Source organism: Microtus oregoni, unplaced genomic scaffold (genome assembly GCF_018167655.1).
Source record: "Microtus oregoni isolate MIOR12 unplaced genomic scaffold, Mior012 000001F_ref0000356, whole genome shotgun sequence".
Classification (NCBI taxonomy): Eukaryota; Metazoa; Chordata; class Mammalia; order Rodentia; family Cricetidae; genus Microtus; species Microtus oregoni.
Genome location: NW_024543060.1, coordinates 57,750,297 through 57,771,190, shown reverse-complemented (window position 1 = coordinate 57,771,190; position 20,894 = coordinate 57,750,297). Strand labels below are relative to the sequence as shown.

The following is a 20,894-nucleotide window of genomic DNA, read 5'->3' as shown; positions in this document are numbered from 1 at the left end:
AATTTTCCCACGTTTTGTATTTCTGAATCCGGAACAGCTGTGATTATCTGATGAAATATAAACCTCCTCGCCTCTCATCTCACTTAGAAGAAAAGAGCGTGAAAATGACCCGATTTAAGCCTTTGCATGCGGGTGGCGAATGATCATTTTCACTTAAAACCTGATTCATTTTTGATCAGGAGAAAATAGTTGTGGTTTTGACTAACTAGCCCTAGTTGGTTTTCAGCACAGGAAAGCAATCGGATTACTCCCAGCAAGTGGCTCCAAAAAGTCAAAGCAACATATTTTGTCAATCACAGCGGGAACCCGGTGGTTTCAGGGCAGTGGCAAAGTCACCATGGGTCAGGATTTCCTGGTTTTTGTTGTAATAGAGCGAAAATCATAATTATAAGCGCTTACATTCAGCACCCCGGACCTGGACAGCACCCTTTCAACAAAGTCCATTTCACTGGTTGGAACTGGAGGCATTCTTGGTACCACTATGGAGGCAGGAGGTGATTAAAACCGTTCTCAGAGATGAGAATCAGTGGGCAATTAATCTTTTCTTGGAGAAGAAATTCATCTATCCAGTTATAACACGCTTTTGATTTTTAAAGCTTTGAAATGTCAAGGTATCATCAGATGCCATGCATTTTTGACAGGAAATCTAGGTCCAGAACACTTGTACAGGGCCCCATAACTCCATCATCAATAAGAACAACATCCCACCATCTATCTGCTACTGTCATGGGCTTGGGCGAACCAGGCATGCCTTTCTTGCTTCTTGATCCTATATGTATGCCTTTTAAAAGGCCACTTTCTTATTTTTTTTTTAAGTCCTGAAGATTGCTCCTATCTGTCCCTACCTCTAAGTGCTCCATCTAAGTGGTAGAAGTTGCAAGGTTTTAATATGTGCAGCCTACAGACTTCTTAGCAGCAAGTGTCGTCATTTGATCGTTCTGGAATATTTATTGAGAATGTTTGACATTTCTTGATCTTTGAACTTGTAAACAATAAATCTTTTTTTTTTTTTAATTAGCTAAAGGGGCTAGGGAGATGGCTGAATGCTAAGGTGCTTGTTGTGTGCACATGAGAACCCGAATTTGCATCCCAAGAATCCATGCTAAACTGCACAGTGCAAACCTGTAGCCCCAGCATTCAGAGGCGGTGGTGGGATATACACATCTCTGGAATTTGATAGCCTAGCAGCATGGGTGAGCTCCACAGTGAGACACTGTGAGCCAAAGTATACGGTGGAGAGTGACTGAGGAAGACACCCAATGTGCATGCTTACTTGTACACATACACACATGCACCCACAACACACACACACACCACACACACTCACACACCACACATACCACACTACACACACCACACACACACCACACACTCACACACCACATACACACACCACACATACACACGCACACACACACCACACACACACACACCACACACACACACCACACATACACACACACACACACACACACACACACACACCACACACAGCTTAGAGTTGGGCAGGATGATGGTGCCTGCCTATAATCCCAGTACTTAGAAGATACAGGAAATGAAGACATGGCAGATCTACACAGCGAGTTCTAGGCAATTAGGGGTGATGTAACGAGTCTGTGTGAAAACTAAACTATGTTATCAAATGATTTTGAAGTTGTATAAAAAAGGATATATTGTATCTTCAGTTTTGATTATATTATATTTTTATAGATTTTTAAACAAGAATAAGAATTGTTATAGAATTTCTCTTCAATAACAACACATATTTCTATTACTGAATTGTGAATAAAGGCTAAATATAAGTAACAAAAATTTATTTTTTTATTTGCTTTCCCACTTTTGTTCCATAGATTTGGGATCTAAATTAAAGAAAATTAAAGCATTAGATTACTTAGGATTAGAATTTAGTCCTATATTTAGTTTATAGTCTAGAACTTGATATGCTTTTATCCTCAACAAATAGGTTTATTAAGATTGAATTAAAATATTTGGAAGTTACCAAATGGAATTGTTGTAATAAATCCTCCCATAAGCAGAAGGGAGTGTGGGAAGGTGTAGCTCAGTGAAAGAGCGTGTACTGGGCTATAGGTTCGATCCCCGGTGTTGCTAAATCAAAGCAAACAGGAAGAGGTACACCGGTGAACCTAACTTTGTCCTGTGAGGACTCTAGCTCAGCGCTTGTCCACACCAGACACTAGCTCTCCCGTCTTGCTGTGTTCACAGTGCCACGATGGTATTGCATGTCTTCTGATGCTCCAGTGACGTACCCTGTCCCCTGCGCGGGAAATGAGACCCAAGGTCTCCTTGACTCCAGCCCTTGGAGCTTCCTTAACTGTCTTAGTCTGTCTGTTGCAGAAAAACAAACTCTACAACTGGAGAATCACCCCTTTGTGTTTTATAACTGCTAGCTACCCAGGTGAGCTTTACAGCCAGTCACTGCAGCAGATCTCTGAGGCAGAAGCTGCTGTCCTCACTTCAGTGATTAGGGAACTGAGGTGCAGACAGGCTAAGGAGTTTGAGTTTAGGACCCAGAGATGATGATGGTTTGTGGCTCTTGCCTGTGGTGTCAGGTATTGGCTTTGTTTTGTGTTACTCCAGGCATCTGTGGGAGCGACCATCTGATGTTTTAAACTCCATTTTATTGTCTTAAGCCATTTTTCATTAGAATTAATGTATTTTAATTAAATTGGCTAAAATTTAGTAAAAACATTTAAAAATTTTAATACAATTCAGTAGAGTTAAGTGTTGAATTTATTTACAATACAACTTTGTTATAATTCACATAAACAACAACTACTTAATTTCCTTCCAGGAGCTGACACAAAATTGAAGTTCACACTTGAGCCATCTTTAGGCCAAAATGGGTTTCAGCAGGTAACTTTGTTTATGGCTTTTAAGGCATTTTATTTTTTAAATTTGGGGATATCAGCAGGGTACATTATCATATATTCTTAAAATGAAAATGTTCACACATATTTTTATACACAAGAGATATCAGTTTTTTTCTTCAGTTTGTAATACAATAACTTTTAAAGCCTAAGTAACCTGGGTTTATAGTTGCAATGAACAATTTTGCGTTTTTTAATGAAGTGATACAAGAGTAGGTGAATATGGTTACAGTTTCACCTCAGGCACCGCAGAGAGGCTCACAGATAGAGCTTTGACTCATAGGATGTATGGTGTTTTGTTTCAGATCTTCCCAACTGTTGGGGTCACATGGGCAACAGGGGTGTTTGGTTAGGATATTTAAGGCTTGGGACCCTTACAGCCCCCAGAAAGATGACTTCTGGCGGAGAGAAGCCCTGTGTTCTAGGGTGCTGTGTTAATTTTCTCATGTCCTATGGATGTTGTCTTAGTCAGGGTTGCTATTGCTGTGTCAAGACACCATGACTGAAGCAATGTGGGGAGGAAAGGGTTTATTCAGCTCACACTTCCACATCACAGTTCATCATCAAATAAGTCAGGGCAGGAACTCAAACAGGGTAGGAACCTGGAGGCAGGAGCTGATGCAGAGGCCACAGAGGGGTGCTGCTTCCTGCCTTGCTCCCATGCCTTGCTCAGCCTGCTTTCTTATAGAACCCAGGACCACCTGCCCAGGGATGGCACCACCCACCATGGGTTGGGCCCTCCCACACCAATCACTAATTAAGAAAATGCCCTACAGACCTGCCTTATCCTGTAGCCAGATCTTACTGAGGCTTTTTCTCAATTGAGGCTCCCTCTTGTCCAGTGAATCTAGTTTGTGTCAAGTTGACATAAAAATTGCCAGCACAGATGTCCAGATGGGGAAGCCGGGAAATGCTGCTCCGGGTTCGTATTATTACTTCTCTAATATTTCTCTCTGGTCCTAGTGGTATGATGCTCTCAAGGCAGTTGCCAGACTGTCAACAGGGATCCCAAAGGAGTGGAGGAGAAAGGTGAGTGGGTTCACAGGGCTAAAATACAAAACGACCACCACTCTGCCCATTAAAATACCTGGGAAGTCTGAAAGTGTATTCTTTGTTAATCGTGCATCGGGTATTCATGGTTTGTGCCAGATAGTGTTCGGGGTGCTACGGATGCAGCCGTGGGAACAACAGCAGATGGAATATTTTGTCCTCATAAAACTTACAGGGAATCCAATAGAGTGTGTCACACCGTGATGTGTGCTGTAGATAGACATAAAGCAGAGAGAGATAAAGAGAGTGTGGGAGAATAGGGATAAGGAGGTGGAATTTTATATAGAAGGTGATGTGTGAGTAGGGACCTGAAGGAGGAAGTGAGCAGTTAACTACAGCTGCCTGGGGGAAGGCACTCAGGTGGGGAGCACCTGGGGTGTGATCTCAGAAGGATGGTGGGAGGTTCATAGAGGCAGGGGAGGTGGTAGGAGGGGCTGGGTCTAGAGGCAACTTGAGTGGCTCAGCCATGAATGTCTTCCTAGGCTGTAGATGCACTATGGCTCTTCATTCAGAGAGACAGAGAGAAAGACAGACAGAGAGAGAGACAGACACACACACACACACACACACACACACACACACACACACACCAGAGAGAGCGCCAGGAAGCTCCAAGCAGTCTGGTCAGGTCAGATGGGCTACTTTGCCTACTGCTTTGAGCGTATGAGATGTGAGGCTACATCTCATACATGTAGATTAAATCATTCAGGCAAGAAAGGGGCCAGTGGTCCCTGGAGATGGTGAGAAGGGCTAGATTCTGAATGTACTTTAAAGCCTGAGCTGAGATGAATACCCAATGCATTGACTATCAGACATATGCGGGATGTCAAAGTTGGCCTCCAGATTTTGGCCCAAGTGGCTAGAAAGGTAGAGTTGCCGTTGGTGTGGATGCAAGGAACAGGTGTGTGTGTGTCTGTCTGTGTGTGTAATGAGGCAGTGGTGGGTGAGATAATTGGTCTGACATCTGTTGCAGTCAGATACCTGATATGAATCTAATGCAAAGGTATCCAGTGGGCATTTGAGTGGAATTCTGATGCATAGACATCTAGTTGGAGATATTAATCAATGCTGTTCTTGCCAAGTTATGTTCAAATGCTGAAGTCTGAAATGTACTCTAAGGTTATTAATTTATAAATGTAATCTTAACGTTGGAATTTGAACACTGAGTGTTTCTTAAGTGAAAATTAATGTGGAGTTATGAAATTCATTTTTCAGAATTAGATTATCTTGGTCAGGTAAAGGAGTGAAAATATCTAGTGAGTCTTGAGAAACTTACTCATCCCGAGACTCCATCTGTTAGGGTTGTGTGTAGAGCATGTGTGTGGGAGGAGGTTTAAGGCAGAGGCCTCTGTGGGGAAGAGCAGTCCATGTGTGACCAAGCAGCTGTTGCTTGAGAAGAGAATGATTTGGAATTGAACAAAACAAAACAAGGTCATGGAATTTTACAGCCTATTCAATGAACTGAAATAAAATGAAAGAAGTTCTGGCTATTTTCTTTCCTAACGATTAGATTGTTCCTTGGCACGTAGTAGGAACACAGCAAATATTTATTGCAAGAGAGAGTGGAAGCTGCAGGGTCTGCTTTAACACAGCAGACTAAGCTCGTATGCGTGGGCTAGCCCGGGTCTCAGAACAGTTCCTTGCCCTTCCTGGATGCAATCTTACTTTTCTAATAACAGCGGGGCATTCTGCTTTACCGATCTTCTTTACGCAACCCTTCAGGTCTGGCTGACCTTGGCGGATCATTATCTGCACAGTATTGCCATCGACTGGGACAAAACCATGCGCTTCACTTTCAATGAGAGAAGCAATCCCGATGATGACTTAATGGGGATCCAGATCGTCAAGGTAATGCTCCCGAACCTGGCTTCTTGTTCTGATATTGCAAAAAGAACCCAAAGAGCTAAGCATCTCCTAGACAGAGGGTCGGATGACCTCTACCTCCAGGACTGGATGTCTGTGTTCATTTGCTTCCTCATCCCATCCATGGTGAAGCTTTTGGATGGAGAGTTTGATGCCTTGCCTTCATAAATTTAAATGTTGCCCGCAAGCAGAAAATGGGCTTGAGCTTCCGTTCATGTTCAACTGATCTAATTTTGTTACACAACAGGAGACTGAAGCTTTTTTATTTTTCTGTAGTATAGCTCAGGATATCAATTGTACTTTCACATTAAAGTCTTTGGACTGAGAAATTTAGACGTGAGTATATTTCGTATTAGAAACATTTGTCTCTTATTAGAACCTTTGCTAGTCTGAATGTTAGGGTGTCGATAGTTAGGTTGGCTGATGGATCTGCGTTAAACCAGGTGGGTTAGCATTCGGTTCAGGTCTGCTTCGGGCAGCTATGGTTGGGTGCCTTTATTGTTGAGGCTGATACAAGAGCCAACAATGCTGATTTCATTTGGTACCAGAATAATCCTTGTACATAAGGCTTGGGCACGTGGGCTTTGAATTTATGAGTGTTCCACAGTGGGATGCTAAGCTAGGATTTGAAAAGGAAGGCTGTCTCATCTACATTTTGGCCACCACTAGATGGCTAATGTGTTGGCACATTTAAATCCATTTTTTTTTAAAAAAAGAAAGAACAAACTAAAACGAGCCACTTTCTGATCTAACTTGGTTTGTTTCAAATGAACATTTAAAAAAAATTATAGCACTTCACATTGCTTGTTGAACCCATTTGCATTATCCACCTTCTAATGCTTTATTTGAAATTTCAGCATAGGACAAAATTTCCTATTTGAAATAGTCCCTTTCTGTTTAACTTATGAATTAAGGCAGTGCACTTTCAAGCAACGTTATTTTATGTATATGGATGTTTTGTTGGCATGCATGTCTGTGCATTCCTGTCATTTCTGGGTACCTATGGAAGTCAGATGAGGTCAACAGGTCCTTTGGAACTGGAGTTTAAGACAGTTATGAACTGCCATCTGGATGCTCAGGATTGGACCCATGTCCTCTGGAAGAACAGCCAGTGTTCTTGATCACTGAGCCATCTCTCTACCCCGGTTTTGTTTAGCTTTTTTTTTCTTCTTGTTTTGCCTTTTGAGATGGGGGTCTCACTGTTTAGCCCTGGCTGACTTGGACTCACTATGCAGACCAGGCTGGCCTTGGTCTCACAGAAATCCGCCTGCCCAGCCTCTTGAGCGCTAGGGTTAAAGGAGAGCACCACAATGACCGGCTTAGGCAAAACACATCTTATAATCACGTTATTAAAAGGGATATCTTATTTTTTTTTCATTGAAGCAAATGCTCCATCAGTAAAATGATCTTTTCTCCTAAAAACCATGGTGCCATCTTGGTAATTAAATTAAAGATATTAGCGCCGCTACACCTTGAAGCACAGCAGGTGTTTTCGTAGCGTGCTCTGCACAGGATGATGTGTCTGCGTATTATAATGACTTTGCTGTTTAGTTTTAGCAGCGAAACCTCTAAACCTCATACCATATTTTGTGCAAAGGATCAATGTTATCATCCTGCATTGTGTGCTGAAATGACTGTATATACAAACACACTAATGGACATCTTTAAAAGACTCTCCACTTACACGAAACTGCAATGCAGTTTTGTTGATTGAGTAACTCTTTGTGTTGATTCTGGAAGCACTCTGAGAACAGTTGCTTGACTAAAACAGCCCTCGTGTCTCTTTCTCAGGGCCGCATGGTTGAAAGCAGTAGGGAAATACAATTCACAGGAGTGTTCTGGCTCCTGTGTATAAATTGTTTATAAATTAAAAACCAAAATCAAGCCAGGTGGTGGTGGCACACACCTTTAATCCCAGTACCCAGGAGACAGAGGCAGGCAGATCTTTCTGAGTTTGAGGCCAGCGTGGTCTACACAGTGAGTTCCAGGACAGGATCAAGGCTCAGGTTTGGAGAAACCTTGTCTCAAAAAACCAGAGAGAGAGAGAGGGAGAGAGAGAGAAGAGGAGAGGAAAGGAGAGGAGAGGAGAGGCCAGGGTCCCAGTAGCCCTGTCAACGGCATGGGTCCAAATCACAGCAGGAGATGTTTTAAAATCTATTTTCCCCTCCCTTCCTAGGATCTGCACCGCACGGGCTGTAGCTCCTACTGCGGCCAGGAGGCCGAGCAGGACAGGGTGGTCCTGAAGCGGGTGCTGCTGGCGTACGCCCGGTGGAACAAGAATGTCGGGTACTGCCAAGGCTTCAACATCCTAGCTGCTCTGATTCTGGAAGTGATGGAGGGCAATGAAGGGGATGCCCTGAAAGTGAGTATCACGTTCAGACAAAGGCAACTGGATGCTGCAGTTGGTGCTATAACTCTCCCCTCTGATGCCTATCCCCTTCTGATCCCTTTGTAATCACTGTGATAGAATTTCCCCAATTAAAGCCATGTCAGGTGACATGCATTAGCCAGCTCAAAGGCAATCACTCTGGCATTCATGATGCCAGATGATCTTATTTGAAGGCTCACATGGCAGGAGCATTTGCTGGGTATGTTCACGTGGTTGTTGGCAAGGTTGAATTCCTCACAGGCTCTTTGAACTGAAGGGGTCTCAAGTATTTGATGGTGGTTGGCTGAAGACCTTTTTGTTCCTGCCCTTACCCCAAACTGGCAGCTGACATCCTCCAAATGAGCAAATTAGAAGAGATTAGAGATAACAAACGTCCCATGTGATAGCTGTTACATTTCCATTCCCATGGTCACCAGATGAGTTTATAAACCGGGGAGCGTGGTGGCAGGTAGGCCAGTGTGGTGCTGGAGTAGTAGCTGAGCTTGGATCTGCAGGCAGGAGGAAGATAGGGAGTTAGGGAGGGAGGAAGGAAGGGATGGAGGGGATAGAAAGGGGAGAGAAGAGAGAGACTGGGTCTGGCCTGAGCTTTTGAAACCTCACAGCTCACCCCTAGTGACACACCTCCTCTGACAAGGCCACATCTCCTAATTCTTCCTAAGCAGTCTGCCAACCGGGAACAAAACGTTCAAATCTATGAGCCTCTGGAGTTGTTTGCATTGAAGCCATCACAGAGTGTATGTCGAATACGAAGGCTTGCAAGCATGGCGGACACCACTGCTCCTTTGCCTAAGGCAGTGTGAGTTTCCAGTTCATAGCTGGATCTCCAAGCGGATGTTGACCCTAGTGTTTGTGACGTATGAGATTTAATCTTTGTATTCAAGCCTCCACCTGCTTGACTGGGGAATATCTTGGTGACATGGAAAAACAAACAAATGTTCCTTCTGGTTTTATATATCACGGTAGACTTAATTATAAGCCCAACCCGAAGTGCGTTCACCCCTTCACGTTTTCTGTTTATGTATTGAAGGCAATAACTTTGAAGCTACCTGATCATCTAAAAGGTGATGTCAGGGAGAGGGAAAGGCAGTGACAGGTTCAGTGTGTGATTTTTGGGGTGCTTTAAATTAAGAAGCAGTTTTAGCTGGGCGTGGTAGGGCACACTTTTAATGCCAGCACTCGGGAGACAGAGACAGAGACAGGAGGATGTCTGTGAGTTTGAGGGTAGCCCAGACAAGGCTACTTTGGGTAAGTCCACAGGTTTAGCAGTTTTTCTCAGGTGTAATTTTCGAGTCTGAAGTAGGAAGCGTTCTGCTGAAGAGTTAGAATAAGTGATTCAGAATGTAGTGGCGGGGGGAAGAGGGTGCATAGATCCCGGTTAGATCACAAAAGGGCTCAAAAATGCCTGAGAAATTAAAGACACATAAAACAGCTGAAGTGGGGCTTAGGGATGGTGGTGCACACCTTTAATCCCAGCACTCAGGAGGCAGAGGCAGGTGGATTTCTGTGAGTTCGAGGCCCACCTGGTCTACAGAGCAAGATCTAGGACAGCCTGGGCAACACAGAGAAGCCCTGTCTCGAAAAACAAAGCAAAACAAAACAAAAGAAAAGCTGAATTGGGATTTAAGATTTGTGGTGCACATTTTATAATCCCAGCACTTGGGAAATGGAGGTATGAGGATCAGAAGTTTTTTTTTTTATTTCAAAAATGATTTTATCTTTATTTTATGTACTTTGGTGTTTTGCCTACATGTATGTCTCTGTGAGGGTGTTGGATTCTCTGGAACTGGAGTTACAGACAGTTGTGGGCTGCCATGTGGATGCTGGGAATTGAACCCATGTCCTCTGGAAGAATAGCCAGTATTCCTAACCACTGAGCGATCTCTCTAGCCAGAGGATCTGGAGTTTAAGGGCAGCCTTGGCTACATAACAAATTCAAGGTCAGATCCTGTTTAAAAAGAAAAACTATAAACAAAACCAATACTAAACGAAATAAGACAGAAAATGAGTTCAGAGGATGTGGCGGGATGCCACATGAGGATGCGTGGGCTTTGGTAGACGCCTCGCAGGCAGAAGAAGGCTGGGTTCTTGAGGGGACCTTCCTGCTCAGGAAATGATTGAGCGTCTGTTTTTCCAGCAGCTGTTTTAGCCTCTGCCAGCTAAACGGCCTTGGGGAATCAATAGGATCAAGCCAGCCACTGCCTCTGCCTCGGCACCTACCACGCTTGTTTAGAAGTGTTTGGAATCCAGCCCGTGGGTAGAGTGAGGGGGGCTGTCTCCTATGATTTCATATCAGAATTTGAGATGACTTTACGCCTAGGGTTTTATTTTTTTTTTTATTTATTTTTATTGCGAAAAGAAGAAAAAAAACATAAACAAAAAACAAGTTTCCACCTCCTCCCAGCCTCCCATTTCCCTTCCCCTCCTCCCACCCTTCTCCCCCTCCTCCCACCCTTCTCCCCCTCCCCCCACTCCTTCCCCCCCCCTCCCTCTCCAGTCCACAGAGCAGTCCGGGTTCCCTGCCCTGTGGTAAGTCCTAGGTCCTCCCCCCTCCGTCCATATCTAGGAAGGTGAACATCCAAACTGGCTAGGCTCCCACAAAGCCAGCACATTAAGTAGGATCAAAACCCCCTGCCATTGTCCTTGGTGTCTCATCAGCCCTCATTGTTCGCCATGTTCAGAGAGTCCGGTTTTATCCCATGCTTTTTCGGTCACAGTCCAGCTGGCCTTGGTGAGCTCCCCGTAGATCAGCTCCACTGTCTCAGTGGGTGGATGCACGCCTCGTGGTCCCGAATTCTTTGCTGCAGAATTCTACGCCTAGGGTTTTATTACGCTATGGGATTATTAACATAATTGGGGCAGAGAGGTGGCTCAGAGGGCAAAGAACAAAGTAACTCAGTGGATAAAGCAGCTCAGATCCCCAGGACTTGCATGACACTTGGGTGGATGTGGCCTGCCTGTCACTCCTGCACGCTGAGGGGCAGAGCAAGGCAGTCCCTAAGTGAGCAAGCTAGCTAGCCAGACTAGAGGCTCTGCTTCAGTATATGATGCGCTAGGTAATTGTAGCCGGCGTCTCGCATTAGCCTTGGTCCCACACACGTACTTGTTCTCATATGAGCATGCGCTTTCCACAGGACCCCCATCGCACATGTGCACAGAAAAGAACCCCCAGCACAACTGAAGAATTGTTTGCAGTTTTAAAGAGGTCATAATTTCTTAATACAAAGGTGTTAGGGTTGGGTGGCACCTCTGGAGCGAAGTTGGTTGCCTGTATACGAGAGGCCAAGTATGTGGACCGTAGGTGGTCCGGGTGGCAGTCAGTGCATCGGGTGGGCACCCGGCCTTAGGGTGGGCATTTCATGACAGGGTAGCTCTTGAGATTTCCATATTGCCTGGTATATGGGTTAGGTCTCCTGCACGATGAATAAATAAATCTGTTTTCTCAGTACTCTATAACGCGGATGTGAAAAGTAGCGAGGTATAGATTATGATCTTGAAGTTTGTCTCCCTTGTTCACCCCCTCGTCTTTTGATGACCCATGTCCGCTAGAGCCTTCTGCTCTCTGCTCCCTCTCCCACATTGGTCCTCCCAGGCTGCCCTCTCTCCGCAGGGGCTGGGTGAATTTTTGTTTTTCCCCTGTGGCCGAGCTTCTGCCTCGCAGGTGGTCTTTTTATGTGGTAAATCCCGTCAGTCCTAATGTAGCAAACTCCTTGGGCTGCCCATCCTGTGTGGAAGGCTGCAAAGGGATTTCCTGGGGCTCTGCCTTATACACAGAGCTAAGACCTGAAAAATAAAATGGGCCTTATCAGGGCTAAAACATAACTTCCTTTTTGAAAATGGGGTTTTGTGGGATCCTATGAGACAGTGATTTCCCCATGAGCATACAGAGCCGTGTGTGGTTCTGGTCTTTGTTTTTCTGGTGTTCTGGGGAGTGAGCTGGACTTCCAGGGAGTGGGGCATCACACAGCCTTCAGGCTCTCCGGGAAAGGCTCTGCACCGAGCTGGTGTGGGCTTTGATGGGTCATTTGAGTGGCTTCTGACATTTTTTTTTTTTGGTTTTTTTGAGACAGGGTTTCTCTGTAGCTTTGGTGCCTGTCCTAGAATTAGCTCTTGTAGATCAGGCTGGCCTTGAACTCAGAGATCCGCTTGCCTCTGCCTCCTGAGTGCTGGGATTAAAGGCATGAGCCACTACCGCCCGGCTGGCTTCTCACATTTTAGAAAAGGCCACACAAGTACAGCGATCAGATGAAACAGTAATTTGAGGAGCTCGTGTTACAGGAGCCATTTTACCAGGCTCCAAGTGTGCAAACAAGACCTAGTTGTGTTCTCCAAGGCTGGCGTTGGTCTCTCTGAGAGCCCAGGTAGCCGCAAGTGCATCTCGAGGCCTGCCTTAGTGCAGGTGCTTTACGATGGGCCACTCTTGGGATTTCATATCCAGGTTGTAAAATCCTATGACCTCAAGGGGCCAGGATCGAGGATCCTGCTGGAAGCTGGGAGCTTGTGATTTCTCGTTTCTCCATGAGGCTGAGGGTTGTGTAATCACAGCTACGTACTGGTTGAACTCAGGTCTGGCAGCCCTTCTAGAAACTTCACAGCACAGCTGACGTTGGGTTACTTAGATAATTATGCCACCCGCTCCTTGCGTCTGGTGTAGGTGAGTCCTGGATTGGTTTCTGATGCACTGGGAGGCATGTGTGCTTTGGCTGGCTGCTTTGGTCTATTTGGATGTGCTTTCTCCTCTGGGCCTGCTGGGAACCTGGTGGGTATGAAGTAGTCTTGTTATCTTCCTTTTTTAGATTATGATTTACCTGATTGACAAGGTACTTCCCGAGAGCTACTTTGTCAATAACCTTCGGGCACTGTCCGTGGACATGGCTGTCTTCAGAGACCTCTTGAGAATGAAGCTCCCTGAGCTGTCTCAGCACCTTGATGCTCTTCAGAGAACGGCAAACAAAGAGAGCGGAGGTAACGATGGCTCGTGGCGATTACATTTCGGGAAGTGTTTGGCTTCTCTGGTTCTGCTCTGCAAGGAGACTGGTGCACAGACCTTCCTGGTCAGCTAAACTGGCACCAGGAGGACTTTGTTAAACTGAGCTACAGGCGCAGTGCTGTTTGGCGCAGACCGTGACCTCGGTAGAAGCAATAAGGTTAGAGAAGAGTGTCTCTGGGCCCCCTGGCCCCTCCTTGCTATAATGTGCCTGCGTGGGGCACTTCTGAGATTGTCAGTCGCTGTGGTAGACTGCACTTGCAGCCTGGCCTGATCATTTAAAGCTGGGAGCACAGGGCTGGGGTTGCACTCAGTGGCGGTGTTTATCCAGCATGTGTTGAGGCCCTAGGTTTGATCCCTTGTACTACCCCCCTAAAAAAAGAGGTGAAATGACAATAATGAGGGGGCACACAGAAGGATTTTGTTGTTTTTGAGGCAGGGTCTCACTGTGTATCCCATGCTGGCCTCAGATTTAACAGAAATCCTCCTGCCTCAGCCTTTTAGTACAGAAATGACTAGTTTGTACCAGCATACCCAGCTATATTAATGGGTTGTGAAGATGTAGTTGTTATTAAAATACACTGGAGGTTTTGAGACATCTGCATGTCTCGAAGGATCTTCTTGTGTGGCTTGGCGGTACTATAACTGTACGTTCAAGGTAGTGGCAGATACAAGCAATTGAAATCCATGTTTTTCTTCAAGTTCCTTTGCTCTTGATCACAAGGAATAACCTCAGAATCTAGTCTCTGCCCAAATATTTGTTCACAGGAAAGAAGAAAGTGTTTGTTTTGTTTTTACTTATTCTTAGATAGTTGTACTTATTGACAGTCATTGGAAGCATACATCTAAAAATCTAATAGACATTTATAGTCGCCCAAAGCTTTTAGTCAAGTCAGAAATTTCAAAATGGGCCAAGACTTAGATGTGTCTTTAAATGTCTTCTATGTATCACTTAGTTCAAAATAGTTTAATGTTTAGAGCTGTTTAACATTTAAACATTTTGGAACTTTTCCAGCTTATTTTCTCTCTTTCAATTGTGATCTGGGAATTATATAACTTAAGAGATAAGTAATTTATAATAAAGAATTTTAATCATTATAGCTGCATTTGATTAAAGTGGGAACTATAAGATTTTGAAAGTTTGCTGGCATTTTGTTTTGTTTTTCTGTTTGGGCGGTGCTGGAGTTTGAACCTGGATCTCCGAGGTGCCAGGTGAGCACTACGTTACCACTCTACTCCCAGCCCTTGTGTTTGTTTTTGAGAAGTTACAATCAGTTGTTTTCACAATGTTTTTGGTGAGGAAAACTCTCCTTACTCTTAAGCAGCCTTTGATAAGAAGACCCAGGTCTAGTGCAGGTAAAACTCTGTGAAGCGTGGCGAAGAATTTATGACAGTCAAGCCTTGGAATTTTCTGTAAAATGTTTATTCTAGAAACACAAGAGGGGAAAAGGAGGAAAGAGCCGGGAAGCAGCACTGTTTGGGTGGCGTGGAAGAGAGAACGGGCACTGCGTCTTACAGATCTCCATTCTGGAGGACTTCTGTTTTGTTTCAGGTGGCTATGAGCCCCCGCTCACCAACGTCTTCACGATGCAGTGGTTTCTCACTCTCTTTGCCACGTGCCTCCCTAACCACACGGTTTTGAAGATCTGGGACTCAGTCTTCTTTGAAGGCTCAGAGGTCATCCTGAGGGTGTCGCTGGCGATCTGGGCAAAGCTGGGAGAGTAAGTGGTAGCTGCACTCCGGTGTTAGCAGTCTTTGGGCTCTACAGTGTGAAACATTGGCATGTTTGTGTGAGAGCGAGCGAACTGTAGGCTGCTGTGAACTGTGTTAGTCTCCAGGAACCTCGGCCAGCCCAGCCGGCATTTCTGGGAGAGAGGGACTCTCGTCTGGGATGGAAGGCTTCCTCAAGATCGTCTCTGCAGTATTTGACCATCCTCAGGCTTTCCAGAGGAGGGATGGGGGGCATAGCTAGAGAAGAAACGGCTGTATCTGTAAAGAAATAGGCAGACTTGCCGTCACACATAACAATTGGGATTATTTTATTTCTTGAGACAAAGTTTTATCTAGCCTCAACTTACTATGAAGTGGAGAGTGACCTTCGACTCCCAATTCCCAGTCTCTACCTCCCAAGTGCTGGGATTATAGGTGTGGATCATTACACCTGGCTCTTGGGTCATTTATGAATCTTTATTATTCACTTTGTTCTGCCTTCGGAGCTGGGATGAAATTAAATGAGAGTCCCTGCACAAACTGTACCTGTGCTTGTTACAGCCAGTAGGAGGTGGTATATTTGTCTATGTTTACATAGCCAGCGAGAGGTGTATCTATGCTTGCAGAGTAAGCAGCCCAATAGAAGGTGCTTCCCTTCCATTCATGAGGAATCTCTTAGATGTTCAAATCTGGTTCCGCCATAGCATGATACCAACCAGATTTCACTTATTTTCCTTCCTGGTAGTGAGAAAGATGGCAGTTTCTGCTCATTTATAGCCAACTCAAGAAGCAGAGAAATTTCCCGTGAATGACTTGAGCAGGCATCCATGACAACATGACAGAACACTAGCAAACCACGGGCAGTGTTTTTCTGTAAATGTTTTAAAAATTACACTTACTTATTTATGTGTCTTTATGTGCATGGGTGCGCAGTGCTGTGGCATATGTCAGTCAGAAGACAACTTGCAGGAGCTGGTTCTCTTCTTGCACCATTTGGATTCTGAGTGTGGGGCACCAGTTGCTAGGCTTGGCAGCTCTTTTACCCACTGAGCCATCTTGCCCACTCTGTTTTGAAAGCTTTTAGCTAGACTTTTTATTTATAACTTTTTTCTGGAAAGAACTTTTACAAGGAAAAATCCAGAAACTATCAATTCTAGGGTTTAAAAAATCATTAATATATGTATTTGTAAACATCACATAGCTGCCATCTTTTTTTATTGATTTTATTGAGCTATACATTTTTCGTTGCTCCCCTCTTCCTCTCCCCTCCCTTTATATCCTCTCCCATGGTCCTCCAGCTCTCAATTTACTCAGGAGATCTTTTTATACTTCCCTTGTAAATTAGATCCCTGTATGTCCCTTTTAGGGTCTTCATTGTTGTCTAGGTTCTCTGGGATTATGAATTGTAGGCTGGTTTTCTTTGCTTTATGTCTAAAAGTCACTTATGAGTGAGTACATATGATATTTGTCTTTCTGGGTCTGGGTTACCTCTCTCAAAAAGATGTTTTCTAGATCAATCCATTTGCCTGCAAATTTCAAGATGCCATTATTTTTTCTGCTGTGTGGTACTCCATTGTGTAAATGTACCACGTTTTCCTTATCCATTCTTTGGTCAAGGGGCATTTAGGTTGTTTCCAGGTTCTGGCTATGACAAACAATGCTGCTATGAACATAGTTGAGCACATGTCCTGGTACGATTGAGCATCCTTTGGATATATACCCAAAAGTGGTATTGCTGGGTCTTGAGGAAGGTTGTTTCCTGATTTTCTGAGAAATCACCACACTGACATCCAAAGGGGCTGTACTAGCTTGCATTCCCACCAGCAATGCAGAAGTGTTTCCTTTTCCCCACATCCTCTCCAGCATAAGTTGTCATCAGTGTTTTTTATCTTGGCCATTCTTACAGGTATAAGATGAAATCTCAGAGTTGTTTTGATTTGCATTTCTCTGATGACTAAGGATGTTGAACATTTCTTTAAGTGTCTTTTAGCCAGTTTAGATCCCTCTGTTGAGAGTTCTCTGTTTAGGTCTGTACTCCATTTTTTATTGGATTATTTGTTCTTTTGATGACCAATTTCTTGAGTTCTTTGTATATTTTGGAGATCAGACCTCTATCTTATGTGGGGTTGGTGAAGATCTTTTTTCATTCGGTAGGCCGCTGTGTTATTTTGTTGACTGTGTGTATCCTTTGCTTTACAGAAGCTTTTCAGTTTCAGGAGGTCCCATTTAGTAATTGTTTTTCTCAGTGTCTGTGCTCCTGGGATTATATTTACGAAGTGGTCTCCTGTGCCAATGCGTTCAAGTGTACTTCCCACTTTCTCTTCTATTAGCTTCAGTGTGGTTGGCTTTATGTTGAGGCCTTTGATCCATTTGGACTTGAGTTTTGTGCATGGTGATAGATTGGATCTATTTTCATTCTTCTACATGTTGATATCCAGTTATGCCAGCACCATTTGTTAAATATGATGTCTTTTTTCCATTTGGTATTTATTGCTTCTTTGTCAAAAATCAGGTGTTTATAGCTGTGTGAATTAATATCTGGGTCTTCGATTTGATTCCATTGGTCCTCCTGTCTGTTTTTATGCCAATACCAGGCTGTTTTCAGCACTGTAGCTTTGTAGTAGAGTCAGGGATTGTGATGCCTCCAGAAGTTTCTTTATTGTACAGTATTGTTTTGGCTATCCTGGGTTCTTTGCTTTTTTATATGAAGTTGAGTACTGTTCTTTTAAGGCCTATGAAGAATTTTGCTGGGCATTACATTGAATCTGTAGATTGCTTTTGGTAAGATTGCCATTTTTACTATGTTAATTCTGCCTACCCAAGACCGTGGGAGGTTTTTCATTTTCTGGTATCTTCAATTTCTTTCTTCAAAGATTTAAAGTTCTTGTCATACAAGTCTTCCACTTGTTTGATTAGAGTTACTCCGGGATATTTTATGCTATTTGTGGCTATTGTGAAGGGTGTTGATTCTCTGATTTTTTTTCTCTTCCCATCTATCATCTGTGTACATGAGGGCCTCTGATTTCTTTGAGTTAATCTTATATCCTGCTACATTACTGAAACTGTTTATGAGTTGTCGAAGTTCCTTGGTAGACTTTTTGGGGTCGCTTATGTAAACCATCATCTCATCAGCAAACAGTGAGAGTTTGACTGCTCCTTTTCCGACCTGTATCCCTTGACCCTTTTGTTGTCTTAACTGCTCTCAGAGCTGCCATCTTTCGCCTTTATCTTATTGTGCGGCGATTTCCGGACAAGCCAACAATTTTGCCTCTGTGAGGTTTGCTGTGCCATTTACTTTGTCTTTTCACTTCCCCCCATATGCATTCTTTCTGCACTCACGTATTTCCGGCCTGCTCTACACCGTGTGCTTCCTGTGTGTATAACAAACGGGGTGATTCTACTGCTTCCCTCTGCTCACTTCCTGCCACAGCAGAATGTATTCCTGGGTGGTGGCAGGATAGTCACTGGTGAAATCATAATGGCAGCAAGTAAGAACTGGCACTCACGGAGAGCTTGCCTGCCGTGTGCTGGGTCCTCTGAGAGCTGGGATTAGGGCAGTTGTGAGCCACTTAAGGTGGATGCTGGGGACCGAACTCAGCAAGCACTTTTAATTGCGGAGCCATCTCCCCAGCCCACCTTCATTTTACAGAGCTGAGAATGGAGGCACAGAGTTTAATGAATTGCCTTAAATCACCCATTTTGTAAGTGGGAGATGCAGTTTTGAACCGAGGCATCCTGGCTCTCGAATTGTTGCTTTTCATTATGCAAATCCCCATGCTCAGAAATGGCTCCTGTTTATGAACTGCAAGTGTTTCAGGGGTTTCGCTCGTGATAATTATACATCTCTTCAGCTTGCGACTTGTAAGGAGCAAGGGAAGGCCACCAACATCCATCCAGTGCTGACAGCACCTGTCATTACAGTAGGCAGCTTGAGTATATTATCTCATTTGGTTCTCTCAATAACCTGGCAGAGCTGGGGAGATTATTCCTCCCTGCCTTTTCAAGCGAGAAAATCATCCCGAGAAGGTTAATTAACTCGCTCACAGTCGCGCTGCTACTGAGAAGTGGGGCTGGTGCTGGCGCCTGGAGCTTCACACTCCAGTGCCTGTAAAACTTCCTCAGAGACGTAGCACCAGGAAAATATCCATGGTGTGTAGGCAACCTTGGGTCTCTGTGTGCCTTGTATTGTCTGAAGGGCCCCTCTACTTGCCTTGTTTCTGCAGCCGAGAATTCCTTCCTTCCCTCCCCAGAACCATTTTGAATTCTCTGCCACCTCACTGTGACAGCGTCTCTTTGTCTGCCTTTCTCCTATGACTTCCCATACTGGCACACCATCACCTCCCCCTTGGCATATGTCCTCCTCAGTGCTGCTAATTGTGCCCCAAATATGCTAAGCCACCCCTAGGGCATGGCTCTTCCTCATTCTCTACTAAAAACTTGTGTCCTGCAGAGGCTTAGAAGATAGACAGGGAGCCGGGCAGTGGTGACGCACACCTTTAATCCCAGCACTCGGGAGGCAGAGGCAGGCGGATCTCTGTGAGTTCGAGACCAGCCTGGTCTACAAGAGCTAGTTCCAGGACAGGCTCCAAAACCACAGAGAAACCCTGTCTCTAAAAACCAAAAAAAAAAAAAAAAAAAAAAAAAGAAGATAGACAGGGCCACAGTGGTCTGCAGCGTTCAGCTTTCAAGGCTCACGGGTTCCCTCTGGCCCTGCAGTAATTTCCCTCCCATTAACATCAGCAAAGAGGTCCCACAAAGGCCTGTCTCTGCCTCAGGCCTTTGCAATGCTGCATTCTCCTTGGCAACCACAGAGCATCTTTTCAAAGCTCATCCCAAGCATTTTTGTTCTGTTTTCTCCCTGCAGAGGGAGCATAACTACTTTCCATCATGTCCCCTTGTCCTGCTGTATCCCTAACAGCCTTCCCCACCATCATGTCCCCTTGTCCTGCTCTATCCCTAACAGCCTTCCCCACCATCATGTCTTCTTGTCCTGCTCTATCCCTAACAGCCTTCCCCAACATCATGTCCCTTTGCCTGCTCTATCCCTAACAGCCTTCCCCACCATCATGTCCCCTTGCCTGCTCTATCCCTAACAGCCTTCCCCACCATCATGTCCCCTTGCCTGCTCTATCCCTAACAGCCTTCCCCACCATCATGTCCCCTTGCCTGCTCTATCCCTAACGGCCTTCCCCACTGTATTTCACGTTCTTATTTGCACAGTGCTACCGAGGGATTTGAGTCTGCGATTTTCTCATTACAGTTTTTTAACGACTCTGTGAAAATTGCCCAGCATTTGTGCCTGTCAACACACGCCTTATGGTTAGTGGGCAAATGGAGTTATCCTATCATGCAAAAACCTTTGTACTGGAGAAATTGGAGACTCCTAGAACCCAGTCTTGTGTCATTTCCTTTCCTCCTCCTTAGAAGACAGATTAAAATCTCACCTGTCTCATAGTTTCTGAGGTGGCAGCCACTTCCCTGAGAAGAATTCGGTGAAGCCTGTGAAAACGATCTGTAGACCGATGAGAAGTTCCTGTCCTCTTTAATTCCACTGTGGTTCGAACTCCGCCTGTTGATGCTGTCCCTGCAGAGGAGGGTTGACTAGTTTTCTACAGGGGATAATTGCTTTTCAGTTCCTAATTTTGTGGTTCTGATTTCTGGTCACTGGTGTGTACTTTGATACAGAGGATGTGCCACGTGGGAAGAATAAAGAGTAAAGACTCCCGACAGGGCTGCGAGGCTCAGGGAGCTGTGCAGGGAAGATGGGCGCTCATTCTGTAGTGACTACTTCAAAATTACTTTCGGTGTTTGTTTTGTTTTGTCTTCATGCTTTTTTTTTTTTTTTAAATAAAGTTAGGTCTTGCCATGTTTCCCAGGCTGGTCTTGAACTGTGGGCTCAAAGTCAGCCTTCTTAGTAGTTGGTATGCAGGAATGCTGACCATGACCACCTTGCCCTTGGTAGTTTTGCTCTTTCCTCCATAGCAGACTACATCGCAGGAGTGTGGCAGAG

The 20,894-nt window shown here is 44.7% G+C and overlaps 1 protein-coding gene across 5 annotated transcripts in view; it reads left to right on the top strand.

Annotated features, from left to right (window-relative positions):
* Tbc1d30 (TBC1 domain family member 30) overlaps positions 1-20,894 on the top strand; it is an 81,615-nt gene that overhangs the window by 39,344 nt on the left and 21,377 nt on the right. For all 5 annotated transcript variants that reach the window (XM_041671002.1, XM_041671017.1, XM_041671010.1 and 2 more), the window contains 6 exons: positions 2,813-2,874; positions 3,852-3,917; positions 5,661-5,786; positions 7,978-8,163; positions 12,984-13,152; positions 14,727-14,895. In XM_041671002.1, coding sequence (XP_041526936.1) covers positions 2,813-2,874; positions 3,852-3,917; positions 5,661-5,786; positions 7,978-8,163; positions 12,984-13,152; positions 14,727-14,895 — 778 coding nt within the window. The remainder of the gene's footprint in view (positions 1-2,812; positions 2,875-3,851; positions 3,918-5,660; positions 5,787-7,977; positions 8,164-12,983; positions 13,153-14,726; positions 14,896-20,894) is intronic.